Genomic DNA, 15,707 nt, shown 5'->3' with positions numbered 1-15,707 from the left:
GAGCTGATCAAGCAGAGCAGAGCTCTAATGGCAGAACATGCTGCAAATCCCACCTCTTTGGTAAGTCACTGCCTCCTCGTAAAGGAAATGCAACAGTGATTCAGAGACCAAATACTTAAATTACAAATATGCAGAATATCTTGATTCTCTCCAGTATTTTTTTTAAGATATCAAAATGTAGTAGTCTCTCTAACCAGAAAAAAGTTTGTTTTTATCACAGAAGTCAGAAAAGAGGATGTTATCTCATCTATATTGACTCTACTGTTGACTTAAAAAACCAAAACAAAACCACACCTCATACCTTTGACATTTAGGCCAGTTTTTTATTGATTATGTACTTGGAAATCCAAACTCCTTTTAGCAATTTATTCAGAAGTCAGATCAAAAAATAAAACTAACGACTAATAGTTTAATCAAAGCGTTTAATGATCACGCCTTACAATCAGCAAGCCAAAACCAAAGTCAATTTGATCAATATGACCTTGTCATAAAGAAAGAGCAGCTCTGAGTGCTGTTGATGGCTGACTTACCCACACAGTACAGGATTATGATACATACTTTATCATAGATAAAGAATGAGTTAACACCATCAGCATCAAACTATGAATCTTCAGTGACAATGCTGAAAATACATTCCTGTATGAGTTGAAACTATAGAGCAGCCAGTCTGGCCAAAGTTAAGCCGCTTTCATTGTGCCGGCTCTGTATCAAGACAAAATAATGTTGTCAGATGACAGCTGGTGAGATTCTGAAGCGAACGTGACTATTCACAACTGCAAAAAGTGAAGAGAGGGGATGCAGCTGGCATGAAAATACAAAATACAGCCCACCAGAACTGGCATCCTGTTTTTGCTACCTCTGATTAAGAGAGAGACAAACTCAAACAAAAGATCTTGACAGTAACAAACATGGCCACTGTACAGATAAACACACCAGGTACATGAGAGATGCTGTCTTGTGACAGACTGGACAGCCTGGTCTCTGCCTTACACCTGCGTGCAAGAGAAGCAGGGTATATTCATACACTTGAGTGTCAGGCTTAGGGTAGCAGTTTCAGTTCCAGGTGCAAAAAGCAGGCAGAAGAACAGATGGAGGCTATTTTCAACAAATTCTAGCCCAAATATCTAAAAACCTTTGTTTGTGACAACAACAAAACGTAGGAACATTCTTTAGAGAGGGTGCTTTGGGATTCTTACGAAACTTGTTCCAGTAAAGCACCCTGCAGAGAAGTACTTCTGGGTTATGGCAGACTTTTTTCATCTTTTGATTTAGCTGTAAGGTAGCTCTTTTTTATGTTCTATCTTTAAAAACATTAAAAAATAAAGAGAAAGATAACTAGCTGGAAAACTAACATTGGGGTTCTTGTAAGGCACTTGAGTATGATAAAGAGGTTTAAAGAGGTTCTTTCTGTTCTGTACTATCTGTAACTGCTTACAGCTGCATCTGCTTTAGAAGTAGTCAAGTTAGCAGAAAATTAAAAAAAAAGAAAAAAGTCCAGTTCTTCACTATTTAGCTTTAAAGTTTCCTTTTTCAAGAGAAAAAAATCCCAGCTCTTTAAACTATTTTCAACACAAAGCTTAATTGGATTCTACTCTTCATCTTCAAAACCCTGCAGAGATCATAATATCCCCCACGAGAGCTTTTAGCCCTTTGTGATAACTTCTCAGAGCAGCGATTCAGGTGACGGTATAGGATCAGCCACCTCAAGAAGAGTTCACAGGGCGGATAATCCTTCCTCCAGCAAACAGACCATCAATCTAAAAAGGACCAGAATGACCTTGCACCATCAAACCTAGAAAGCAAGACACAGCCGTACCTCACCTCACCATGCAGGTTACAGAAATCAATACAACCCAGCTCTGTTTGCCTCCTGCTATTTCACCAACCTCACCTTTAGCTAACAGTCACCTGGCAAATGGACTTCCCATTGACTAAATAAGTCGAAGTCACAGTACGCCTACTTTATCTTGCCAAATGGGTCTGACACAGATGATGGAAAGATGAATCACAAGTGTAGCCTTGACAGTGGTAAATTTATACTAGTAAAAACAGTCCTTTGTATAACAACACACCATTGAGCTTTGGTCTCATACGCCCAACGTATCTGTACCAACAGCTGGTTGATCCTAATTACAATGATTATTCAGAATTCATTGTTGAGTTTCTACCCACTACAAAAGTTTTCATATAAATTTAAATCACATTTTAAATTGGAGCTGGCTATCCAACAGAAGAAGGGATGGCAGATTGCTAAGTGCCACAGCCACCAGAGCTACCAGTGCAGCAGAGCGAGCCATAACTCAGCTGCTGTGTTCACCTCCGTCCTGGCCATGGCACTGCCGCGGAGCTCAAACGTTTTGTAACGCTCGCCCTTGCCCGAGCTATGCTATCTCAAGGGGAGTAAACTGAATTTATTAATCCAAGTAACTACTGAAATTAAAATAAACCCTGAGGACATACGCTTGCTACTAGCTTAACCTGTGTGGAGAAACCCCCTGCAAAACTATCTGTGCCCCACTGCTACAGACAGATGCACCAAATGTACACACTGAGACCACCTGAATCTCGGCTGCACCACAAACCCAGCTGTACGGGGCTTTTGCTAATCCAGCATGAAGTTGCTATTTGCAGTCCCACTGACAGGAGAAAGTGGCATAAGCAGAGAGGTCCCCAACTTTTCTGATTCAGTGGAGCACTATCAAGTCTTAACATTTCTATTGATTTACGTAAAATTCTGACAAACTTTCAAAGTTATTTAAAATTATGTATCATTGCAAATTTACTAGAAGTTATCTTCTGCCTAGTTATCAGATGAACAAAAGGACTTTTCAAAGATACCTCTGTTTAAAAACAGCACAGTCCGTAGGAATGAAGAAGTAAATAAATTTGGGCTTTCGAGACAGAAAGTGGCAAGCAGAAAAGCATTGACCAGGTAGAACTAATTGATAACACCAGAGGACTGGAGGGGGCTGAGCTTTAAAAATCCAACAGTTCACACTGTGCAGCATTTTTTTTGTCTTTTAGCAGCTGGACTGAATCTGGATTCAAGCCTATTCCTCAGGTAAGCTTGCCAACTCATGCCTAAAGTTAAGAGATTGTATGTGTGGACAGAGGGTGGGACCCCCCGGGTCTCCTCAGGCTTCCCCCACACTACCTCTGTCGTGGAGACGCCTGCAGAAATACGGCTAAGGCGTAAAAATGGAAGAGAATCATTTCACAGTCTTCAGCTACATACCCGAGCTGCATGGGAAAATACTTTCTTGGGTCAAAAGCCTATGAACTAGCTACAGGAAGTAAAGGAAGAATATCCAAACACGACAATACAGAAGAAAATACTGTTTTCAGAAGGAAGAAGAAGAGAAGAAATGAGAGTCAAACACCATCATTTTCCTTTCAGATTCCACTAGTTAGGGAAAATGCTACCATATATAAACTGTAAGATATGATTATATCTGTCCAACTTCTTTGTGGGCAACTTCAGTAACAAGGGAGGCATCTTAAACACAAAATAGTGCAATAAAGAATAATTTTCTTCGTGCATTCTCCTCTACTTTAGGACACCGACAGTGATGATTTTAAAGAACTTCTGTCCCAACAGCCTGAAAAAAAAAGTCACTCCATCCTTAAACCCTGTCCCCACACAAGCGAAGTATAAGGATAGTCTTATTTAATATATTTATTTTGAATACTTGTTGTCGTAGGATATTAACAACATTCCAGTTTAATTGCTTAGTTATCAGTTACAGAATATCTTTCCAAAAAGTCAGTAGAACATTCTGATTTTCTGACAGCCCTGTCTATACCATGGCACTTAATGTGACATACAGATATGGAGGCTATCCAAGTGAATCAGGGACCTGGGGCTTAGACCTGGCCCTAGAAAGAAACACTCAACAGAATCTAATAATGAAGATGACAGCACAACAGCTACACAATTAATCGGTTCCGGGATAACGTCATCATGGTGGTCCTAGTGGACAAAGACACACTTAATGCACCATGAGAGCTGAGTTTCTGTAGGGATGGCCCATGAGAGGAGAACCCTGGTCTGACCGGTCAGAGTATTTCAAGCACATACACCACTTGTAAAAGATGTAAGAGAAAAGATCATCAACATTAGCATCCTTGGAAGAATTAAAGAGGGAGAAAGGGGATCAGGAAGGGTTGCAATGATACATATGCTCCATTAATCTTATTAAATCATCACCTTTCAAAGGCAGTTTTATGCCTGGATCCAGTTCAGCTAGCACACTAGCTTGTGTTTCACTCCACTCAACCCACATAACTGGCTAAATCGTTTCAAATTTTAATCTTAATCAGTTACACTGAAGCAATGCAGCACCAAAAAGAAAATGTGCACACTGATTTTTTTCTACCAATTTCAGCCTTGGTTCTTCCTGGAAACTTAACTCAGATGTCACCAGAATCAAATCAGACTGTTTGACTAAATGGCTTGTGTCAATTATTTGCTTTTAGAGTATATTATAATGCTTAGAGTCATCATAAAATGTCTAAGGGCAATAAAGATGGTGGCACTTCCGCCAGAGATGTTGATACCTCACATTATCGCAATAATGAGATAAAATAGCTGAGATACTATAAAAGACCAGAATCCATTTTGGTTTTCTTCCAAATTTTAGGAAATCAAAATAACTGCATTTTAAAAAGCATGACACATATTTCAAAGTACTTCTTGTAGGAAGGTTTCATAAGTACACATTTTTTGGCATTGTGTTACAGTGACAAACGATTAGTGACAGAGATTCCAGCATCTGAGTCTACTAATTAAAACTGTGGTATTCCACAAAACACATCTAATCTCAAAAGAAGTTAATATCCTGAATTAATTTGGCCTGTCTGGTGGTCCACGCATAATTCCTCAAATTCCAACAGCATCAGGTTGCTTAACTCATACCAAAATCCCAAAACGTACAAAATAAGCAATTACTGTACTGGATCACATCCTTCAGTAAAAGAAAGAGATGCAGTCAGGTTCACCAAACCTGACCCACAACACAAGAAAAGGTAGTGACAATGGCAGATCCACATACCCAACGGCTCATTTACCTACGACACGGGAAATAATATTCAGGTTTTCTTTTGTTTCTGGGAATTCAAACTTTCATCTCTAGAAAAGCAGCCTGAACTATCCCCACAGACTACAGCCCCTTCAGCCTTCTAAACTACATTTTCATCAAGGCAGGACGTTGAAGCCAGGTCCCTGCCAATCCTAAATGAGTATTTTGATCATTAATGCAGAAAGGCATGCCTGCTTCCTGGCGCAGCAAGTATTTACAGTACTCCATATGAAATGAAACAGATTTAAAAGGACACACAAAGCTCAGCCTCTGAACAACACATAGTTTGGTGATGAGAGCACTCCCCTGGAAGGTGAGATGCAAGGTCAGAAACCCTGGGGGATGGAACTGATCTCCTGTATCCTGGACAAGTTCTCTAATCACTGGGTAAAAAGCAAGGAATCGTTGACTTCCACTGCCACAATATCCCGAAAAGGCTAAAGGCAGAACTGATAGAAACCTTAATTAAAATGGGTATGGCACACTAGCACCAAGAAAACATTGACTTATGCTCTTCACTTTTAAATTTTTCTTAAAGATTTATTAATATGTTAGTAAGTACAGCCCTGGCACTGAAGCAGGAAAAATGTTATCCCTTTGCTAATCAGTCATTATATATATGTACGCTCAAGCAACTGTAAACTTCAACTAATCCCATGCGCTTTGCCTTTTTTGTCTTTCAGTCCGGTGCTGTAGACTGAGTCCCTGCCTACATGACACACAGTCTGAGATGGCAAATCTAGAGGAAGGGTAACAAACAAGCGAAGCGAGACCGGTACTGAAAGACAAACCTATTAACTATAAACCTGATAGTCTCAAATTTACTGAGGTTTAAGTCACTTTTCTGATGCCAGATACTCACACATGTTCGTACAATGACATCCTTGTCCTCAGCAGGCTTCAAACAATTGTTAAAATGGAATGTGGCTGGTAATTTCAGTTCCTGAAAAATGTGAGATTAAAGGCCAAACTCCATGTTTGTATGCAAAGTTTTCACGAAAGATTTTAGACAGTACACACAACAGAATTCCATCTATATGCTTTGCAATCTGTTGTCTAAAGAGTGCAATACTTTGAAATTCAGGTGATTGATTTTTGTTTCTGTTGTAAACTGCCTACCATCCTCGAAACACCTTAAATAGTCAGTTAAGGTCTCTCAACCTAAACTAAGCAAAGCAAGTAAAAAATCTCGAACAAAAAAAAATTATTTTACTAGTACTCAACAAGTTCTGTCAACAAGTTACAGTTTCTCTAACTGCCTGCCCTCCCACATACACATCTAACCCAGCCACCTAGGACTTAAAAGCACTACCTCGGTCTTCTGGAAGAGACTGTATTTTAATTCATGGCAGTAGCATGTTAAACACTTAAAGGCAATGAAAGCAAATTCTCAGACCTCTGAGTCTAGAAAGACTTTTAACACCAACCAATTTGAATTCTCCCAGAAGCAAAGATGTCATTGTACATTTACACTTATTCCAGAACCCAGTAGCTTTATTGATTACTCTGACACATCATTAGACTTAATTTCCACACCCTTTGCATTACGTAGAGAAGTTTCTAAATATATCACCATTTCACTCATCAACATTTGAAGGCTAATACAAGAATCATTCCACTGATTAAACTGTTTAAGAGGAAGTTCAGTCGTTTTTAAGATTAGTGACTCAATACAGCAGCTTCTTTTTTTGTTCTTAGCTCACCCTCCCAGTCTGTCTCCTAATCATCACCCTGACAGGACACGCACGCACTACAATCCATATTACTCTTATACAATGCTCTGGGAAAGGAAAAATTAAAAATATCTTTGGTTTTGGTGTAGAAATCTCCTTCCTTCTCTCTTCACATATGAAGGAAGCTGTGAAAATCTTTTGTGCATTCAAAGGGCAAAAAAAGAACAAAGCAATCTCTATTGCCAGACTGGGCAACAGTAAGAAGGGAGGGGGTGTTACATCAGGCCTTGAAAAACACTAAACACCTACTAACTGAAGATAAACAAGATACGCACGCTGCTGTGCCCTCTAAATAGAATCCAGCGCAAAAATCTCACCACAAGCTGCTAGAAATTAAAGAAAGACCAAGTATTTCATGAAGTCATGATCTAGGTCCTGCTGCTTCCATATTCATCTGCTGTAATACTTCCAACAGCTCGGTGCCTGAAGATAAAATCCTGGGCAGTTACTAACCTCTTACTCACACATGCATACATTGGTGACGGGCAAACAGCTCTTCCCATACTTATTCCCTCCTCTGTTGTAGCAGCTTTTGTTACTACGTGGTCCCATTTCCTTCCTGGAGTACAGACAGGAAGCAAAGGGAAAACAGGTATTCCACAACCTCTTTCCTCTTCCAATCCATTCCACTTGCAGGAAATTAATTTCAGCTCTCATTTAATCTAGAAAATCACGAGCAACCTTGCGATGCAGCAGTCACGTTCCTCTGTGGCTGGCAGATTCGAGTAACAGCAGTATAATATATAGCTCTCATAACTTCCTTCTATTATTGCAGGTACTTGACAAAGAAAGTTTCTCTACTAACTACAGATAAACATTTTATTCAAACAGTCTTTTTTCAAAAACGTGCGTATCCTTTGAAAGAGTATTTCCATCTGGCACTTATCCCACGTTTCATATTAAAATTGTTTTTTCCAGGATGACAGTATTCAGTTTCACCAGCAAAATTCTCAGTAGATCCTCCTTTCAGGGATAACGCACATATCTGAACTACTGGGTCAGCAAGACTATTTAAGACATTAAAAAGAGCTAAATAAAAGTACAGATGGCTGTAGATGTGGGGATTACTGAAGACAAAAAGAAGAAGAGGTTGTTGCAAGAAACAACTCAAGAATAGTGACAAAAGACAACCTACGTATTTAAAATTATGAAAGGGATGGAGAAAAAGCGTAAGTATGGTCTTATAATACCTTAATAAAATAATTGCAATCAATTTAATTTGGTAATTAAAAGAAAAATATGAACCCACCTTAAAATCTCAGATTCGTATTTTTTCAAAACAATAAATATAGCAAAATGAGAATTAGTTCTCATCTCTTCAAAATAACATTATTAACAGAGATGTCGAGCACTGAAAAAGCCCTATTTTGCTTATTTAGGAATGCTAATGTCCAGTAACCACAGCCTGCAAGTACATTCTTTACAAGGTATTTCTAACACATCTGAGACAATTTAAAAAACAAAACAAAACAAAAAAAAAACAAAAACCCAAAATAAATCTTCATATTCATATCTTCTGAAGCTACAGCGATTCTACCATGCGTGATGATAGTTATGCACAAAAAGAGGCATAATCAGGCCTTACGCTCCTGGACAAAGGGAAGCTCTACTGGGCCCAGGAACCAATTTCCACCTATACAAAGACAGGCACATGAAAGGATTTTTCTTAATGTCAAATTACGTACTTTCAGATGTCAAATAAGGTATCCGCACAGCAGCTTGACACTACAACAACCAACACAGAAAGCACTTGTGCTGAGAAAGCCTTTGCAACACAGAAAAAGGATCGGGTCCAGCAAACAGACAGGATGCGATCTCCCAACTTCAAAACTGTACGACTGCACTAATTACTGGACACAATTCTGTACAACTCTTCTGCACAGAAGTACCAGTTTCCTCAGTGGACAACATGCGCATTTTTCCTAAAAGCGCTAAAGCACTAGCCAATTTTATACTGAGCTACATTACCATAATTAAAAATAAACAAATGTAAGATTGTTGCTAGAAGTGTAAGTAATTAAACATGCATCTGCAGAGAAGAGTTTCAAGTTATAGAACAGGACTCTAGTCTGAAATCAGATTTTTGCTCTTTCCATAGCTCCCAAGTTATAGAACAGGACTCTAGTCTGAAATCAGATTTTTGCTCTTTCCATAGCTCCCACACCATGCTGATCACGGCCCAAAACGTGAAGTGACAGAAACCTCAAAAACATGAGGACACATTAGCGAATAGAGACACAAAATTCCAGTGTTTTGAGAGGTAAGCCTCCTATCCTTGTTCTGTTACAAACGCAATACTCTAAGAAAGAACTACCATTCTTGTGATCCACCTAGCAAGCAGTGAAGAACAACTCAAATCCCAACTTCAGTCCCTTAAAATACACAACCTAAAGAAGAGTTAATCCTCCTCCCAGTCTCTGTTAAAAACCTTCCCTTTAGAATACTTCTATGGCAAAGACACTTCTGCAAAAAAGCAAGGGAGTTAAAGATCAAAACAATGTACAATTGACATTTCGCTTCATTTAAGTTTTCAAAGAAAGCTGACAAATCCCAGAGTAGTTTACAAATGTATAATTTCACTCTGCAGTTAAAACACACCAGGACCGTAATTCACTAGACACATCTAATTGAACTACATTAAACTGCCTAAATCTGTACCAACATTCACTTACTGCAACAATACGTAGTAAATCCTTTAAGTCAAAGAAGCTGTCTTTTTGCTCTTGTTTTAAAGATCACTGCCTGAACTGAGCTCGTGAAACGAAATAAGCAAATGTATATTGGTTCTTGACAGAGAAGTGACAGAAGATGGGAGAAGGGGCTACCAAAGTCTCAACATGGGGCAAAACAGAAATCCCCACAAGTTTTGAAAAAGTAATGGGAAAGATTTCCAAAACCATTCAGACTAGGAATATTCTTGCATAGACAGGCCCTCTTCCACAATCAGCACACACCAAGGTCAAAAACTGAGATTTAACTCCTTTTTAAGTAAGGATATCATAACTTTTTTCAAAACAAATCTAGCAACTCTGGTTGATATCACTGGAGTGGGTTTAAAATGCAGTAAGAGCATCACAAATTGCTGCGGTGGTCAGGTCAATAGAGCTGATGCACGGGTAAATTATTTGAGATATTTTGGTTGTGATCCGTGACAATACAAAAAAAAAGCCAGAATTATATGAAGAAACTGAACCCTGTCTCTTTGATCCACTGCCAGCTAGGCCTGAGACAGTGTCAGGACGCAGAAAAAAATGCCCTCTACTTTCATTTGCTATACTTCATGTCTTCCCACAGGAACTGGTACTCTTCCTCCTCATTCTATTTCCTGTACACAGACCAAGGCTATTGTCACTAGGTGAAAACACACACACATGGCACTGACTGACCGGCCAGCCCGTGCTGACACAGATCTCCCTCTGGGCAGAGGGATTACCTGCAGCCTCACAGCCGGCACCGTCCCTCCCCCAGGCCCGGCGGATGGCCGGGTACCAGCCCCAGCCACGCAGAGATCCAGCTCACCTGAGGGGACCCCCGGGCCGGGGGAGGATGACAGCCACCCGCCCGCCCACAGCCATCCGGCTGTCGGCGGGGGGGATTCCTCACAGCCCAGCCACCCCCTCCCCTGGCCCGCACGGCGTCCCTCCTCCCTTCCCCCTAATCCCTCCTCCTCAGCCGCGCTGAAACCTCCGGCCACGGCCCCTCTGTCCCTTTATGCCCCAGCCCCCGCCGGCGGTCCCGCGGCCTCAGCTCCCCCCCACACCCGCAGCCCCCTCCCCGCTCGCCCCCGGCCCGGCCGGAAGGAGGCTGGGTCGGAACATCCCCCGAGGCCGGCCCGGCCCGGCCCTCACCGGCGCCTCTCCCCCCCCACCCGCGGCCCGCAGCGCCGGCGCCCGGCCTCAGCCCCGCGGCTCACCAGGAGTAGGTCTGCTCCGCCATGGCTGCGGCTGGGCGGCCGGCCGGCTGGGCTGTGCGGGGCGGCCAGGCCTCGGGCTCCTCCTCCGCCTCCTCCTCCGCCTCCTCCTCCTCCGCCTCGCAGGCTCCGGGGCTCAGTGGCGGCCCCGCTGCGGCTCCCGGCCCAACATGGCGGCGGCTGTGAGGAGGGAGGGGAGCGAAGGGGGGGTCCCCGCCCGGGCGGAGAGGGGATGGCGGAGAGGGCGATGGTGGTGGCGGGGAGGGCGGAGGCTCAGCAGCCGCGAAGCAGCGCCGCGCTGGGGCGCCGGCAGGGCCTCATGGCCGGCGAGGCGGCGGCGGCAGCGGCGCGGGGCGGGGCGGGGGCGGGGAGGCGGCGGGCACCGGGCGGCCCAGGGCCAGGCCGCGCCGCGTCCCCGCGCTCGCGCACGCCGGGGGCGGGGCCGGGCGGCGCGCGGGGTCACGTGCCCACAACAGCCTCACGTGCCTGACGCTGCCGGCCGCGCGCAGGCGCTCTGAGCGGGGGAGGCGGTGGCGGGGTGCTGGTTGTCGGGCCCGGACGCGCCTCGCCGCGCTGCTCAGGCGTGGGCGGGTGGGTTCGGTGCGGCCGCCCCGCCGGCGTGGCCGGTGTCTGGAAGTGGTCTCCGGCGTGGGAGAACCGGAGCTTTTCTCCACCAGAAAAGCCGAGAGCGAGCTGCGGGTGGGCTGTGAGGGGCCGAGGGAGGGCGAGTGGGGCTGGGTCCTGAGCCACCGGCAGAGCCAGCCCGGTGCGGGTGCCGGCTGCGGGCCGGGTTCCGTCGGGAGGCCGGCGGGTGTTCCCCGGGTGTGGCACCGCCGCCGGGCTCCTGCCGTCCCGCAGGGGTACGTGACCGCGGATTGCTGCCGTGTGGGGCTTTTTCTGAAGGAGGGTTAGGTGGTAGATGCAGAGTTCAGGTAAGATAATTCATAAATCCCAGTGTTTAATTTAAATTCACAGTGTGCTTCTGGAGATATATCGATGTATCATTGAATTTGTTACCTTCTGAACAAAGCAAGTAAAATAAATAGGCTAAAATTCTCAATTTTATTTTTTTTTTTTAAGGAAGGAAAGTAACATTTGAGATGCTTTGACCAAATAAAAATCCTGCGCTTCGTGTTCTCGCCAGCCCGGTGTCCAACCCCTGCGAGTCCCGGCAGAGGAGCTGGCAGCCGTCGGTGGCGGGGGCTCGTCTCTCTCCGCCTGGTTTCCAAATCTTCGCTCCCGGATTACGTTTCTGCCTGATGCAGAACTAGTGTCACCGGAGTTACTCCACCTTGCGGAGCTCCGGGAAGTTGTGAGCCGTGGTCCAGGCTCGGGCATTGCTCCTCTTGGTGTGAGAGGGAGAAGAGCCAGGTCTCTCACTGTCGGAGGTGGTGTAACTGCATTAGATAGAAGAACAATGCCCAGGTCTGGTAAAACTAGGTATTTGTTAAAAAACAAAAAGGTATGGAGAAATTCAATGTCTTAATATAATTTTGCTAAAATCTTCAAAAAGCTAATGGGATGTTGGGACATTCTCATTGCATCTACAGAGATGCCACATGCCTCTAAGATGGCATTTGGGCCCCACTCTGGTTTATTTCTATTAATGGATTGAAGAAATTATTTCCATTTTGTCCATCTCATAATGAAGAAGAACTTAGGCTGGTGTGTAGTCACAACACAGGATTTAAAAGTAAGGAATGGCCGGTTTCTTCTCAGTTCTGTTACCAGTTTTCTGTAATCTTGGGTGGCTCAATTCGTCTCTGCCAGCTTGGTTCCTTCACCAGCGAAGAGGAACTGCAGCGTGTTGCAGCCCCCCGATGTTTTGGGGCGCTGCAGAAGGATGATGCTGCATAGGCAGCGCAGACTGGATTGTCTTGGTGAAGGGAATGCCGGGATTCCCGTCCTTCCATTAAACCGCACTTTCGGTCAGGTGGTGCTGGACTTCGAAGGCTTCCCCTCGCCGTATGCCTGTATCTTTATTCTTTGAAAAGGAGTGATTTGGGTTGTTGTCACACCTCAGCATCCAAATTCTCCGTGCTTTTCACAGCGCTTTGGCCTTGTGGGCAGGAATGACCTTAGAGCTCCTGACACAATTAGCACTCTACCCGCTTACTAAAGTCTGCTTGAGAATCAGATTTATCAACTATGAGGTGGAAACATTCAAAGTACTGTGACTGATGAGCTTACTGGGATCCCTGCTGGGGTCAGTCATGGCAGACAGGTGTACTGCAAGGATTACATGGTGAGTAATGCTAACGTTTCCTCTCATCCAGCTCAGGCTGGGCTACCTTGAAAAACTTTCTCCCATTTTGACCATATACCTCTTTGCCTTCAAACTTAGACCCCACACGCAGTGCTTGTGTCCACCTCGGTAGGTATAGAAAGCTTTGGTGGATATGATGCAAGGAGCGAGTCATGCTCAAAATCCTGGGCTATGGGGTACACAGCCTGGTCGATCCGGTCTGGTGCAAATTCTGGTGTTCCCACACATACATGTCCCCTGTGGGGAAAAAAAGGCTCAGGCTTGGGGCAGGACTTGCGCAATGGAAATGTTCCCTTCCTTTATTCCCCCTCAGTACAGCAGAAAAATCTACACTAATAATTAGAAAACAGACAAATAATTTGGAATCTTCAGTCCACTGTAGTGCAACCCCAGTGTCTCTGGGATGCCTGTCTATGCTACCCTTTTCTCCAATTATGATAGAGTAAATGCAAGTAGAAAAAAATCCTCTCCGTCCTTTTGAATCAATGTGGGGAAAGATAAATCAGTGCTTCAGCCTTCTCTTGGTACTAAAGAGCCTTTCTTCATTTTTCTTTTTGCCCCCTGAGTAAAGGATGTAAAACTGATATCGGTGTCTACGAAACAGTATCCCTGCTTTGAGTTCTTATTGGAATAGCTTCCAATTTCTCAGCCTTGCAAAATTTCCAGCACATTAATTTGGCACCAATGATTTATAGTTGATGAGCAATTAAAGTATAATTTTTTTCAGCATCTCAGGCTTTGTGACTAGCCTACAAAATTTCACAAGCTTGCTCTAGCTCTACAGGATAGCGGTGGAACGAATTCACAGGAGAAATTTATTCCTCCTTGGAGACCCAGCATCTGCTCTTACTGCAAATTGGAGCACTGCTTGCATTCCCCAGACAATTTTCTCAGCATATCTTTTGTACAGCCTTTCTTTGGACCTACAAGAGAGCTTTACCCTGAATTTCAGTGACAGTTTACTCTGACATTACAAAGTCCTTCCAAAATACCTATTCTATCTGCAACCTTTGATGTAGAGTGATGCATTACTTAGACCTGTCAAGGTATTTCAAAACTAGCAGCAAACAAAAATAAGGTGTATTTTTCTCTTTTTATGTTTGGAAGGGTAGCTCCCAGAGGCAAGCGTGCTAGAGAAAAATCAGATGAAAGTACTGGCTACAAAGAGTCCTCACCTCCAAATTGCTTAAATGTCGTAAGATGACATTTAGCTAACCAGTTGTGATTGTGCTATAATGGAGATGGAAAGAGAACCAGAGTAGCTTCACATAGACACTTCACCTTTCAGGAAAGGACATGACAGGTATAGTTGTCAACCTGCTTGGTTCTGGGAGGAACAAATAGCATGGAAATGAGCAGAAAGGGAAGGAAAAAAAAAATAATAAAGAGATTCAGTTTTCACAGTATAGCTCAGAGCTACGCTAGACTGTTCTGCTTCAAAGATCCTTGTGGGATTCCCGTCGATAAAAAAAAATCAAAACGTGCACTGACCAGTATGTGCGACACGATTCTCTTCACTACCACCTAGTGGGAAACTCCTTCAGTAACTCCGGAGCCACTCCTGCTCTCCAATCTCATCCTCGCCCTGATGGTAGAAACAGCGAGTGAGTGAAGGGGGACGAGATGGATGCCTGGGAAGAAGGACGCAGTCCTGTTCCCCCATACGGGAAGAGGAATATAGAGGGAGCATCTATAAATTTAAACCCAATATGCCCTCTGGCATTATCACACCTTCTAGCTCTGCATCCAGGTCAGTTCTTAATGGTTGTTACACCTTTCCCTCAGTTTCACCAAGACTCCCAAAGCTTAACAAATGTTGTTTTTAGAGATAAAGAGTAAAACATTTCTTCTGAATGCAACTGAACCCTGCAAACAGTGGCAAGAAGAAACTTGGGAAGTTATTCCAGTGTCTCAGTCAAAAGGTAGCCTTGCCCCCCATTTCTTGGCTCTGGCAGTTTTGGTTGTTCTGCTTCTGTTTGTACTACTGAAAGTAGGGAAGGAGGCACCAATGAAAAAAACCGGCTTCCTTCTCTGTAAAATCACATTTTCAATTATAATCACATATTTACAACTAAGACTAATAAATCAAAACATAAATAGGTAAATATTTGGGACATTAAAACTATGTATTCAAGTGAGTCCTTTCCCACCGAGATACTCAGGGCTTGCACAAATAACTGAAATCCAACCCAATGAAAACAGCATATAAATGCCAATTATCTCTTATTTTTCACAATCCTTGTGTTCCATTCGATTCTAAGCTCCCCATACACAAATAATAATCAGTTTTGGTACTTGCGTAGCTTTCTTTTCCCCAACCACAGAACTAAGGGTGAACATGATAATAACAGCTCTCATTTCAAGGAGGGAGTGATGTTAATGTCATTCAGGCCAATAGAGCATTTAGCAGTCTCAGCAGGAAGAACAGTAAAATGGTGAAGAATTATTAAAAGAACCATTTCTCTGTGTTTCTTTTGCCAATGGAAATTTTACCACTGTGTTCATGGAATTGTACAGGCTCCCTCTGCTAGCATTTTATTATGAGTATATTTAGGGTTTTTTCCTTCTCTGTATGCTCCTTGAAGCCATGTTAGACTGGCTTTATCCCAGCAAATTACTGTATTTTTCATCACGTATACTGAATTATATCCATTATTAAGTGAATTAAAACATCAAAGGTGAGAATGGTGTTGATACAAGAAGTCAGGCTTCGGGAACTC

The 15,707-nt window shown here is 43.5% G+C and overlaps 1 protein-coding gene across 3 annotated transcripts in view; it reads right to left on the bottom strand.

Moving 5' to 3' along the window:
* The window catches only part of SPPL3 (signal peptide peptidase like 3), a 59,649-nt gene extending 48,567 nt beyond the window's left edge, over positions 1-11,082 (bottom strand). For 2 of the 3 annotated variants that reach the window (XM_063351520.1, XM_063351521.1), the window contains exon 1: positions 10,725-11,082. In XM_063351520.1, the coding sequence (XP_063207590.1) occupies positions 10,725-10,747 (23 nt within the window). In that variant the 5' untranslated portion in view covers positions 10,748-11,082. The remainder of the gene's footprint in view (positions 1-10,724) is intronic. The other variant, XM_063351522.1, reaches the window with a different exon arrangement.
* Positions 11,083-15,707: the final 4,625 nt, after the last annotated feature.

Source organism: Chroicocephalus ridibundus, chromosome 13 (genome assembly GCF_963924245.1).
Source record: "Chroicocephalus ridibundus chromosome 13, bChrRid1.1, whole genome shotgun sequence".
NCBI lineage: Eukaryota > Metazoa > Chordata > Aves > Charadriiformes > Laridae > Chroicocephalus > Chroicocephalus ridibundus.
The sequence above is the reverse complement of the archived record's forward strand: the minus strand, read 5'-3'. Positions and strand labels throughout refer to the sequence as shown.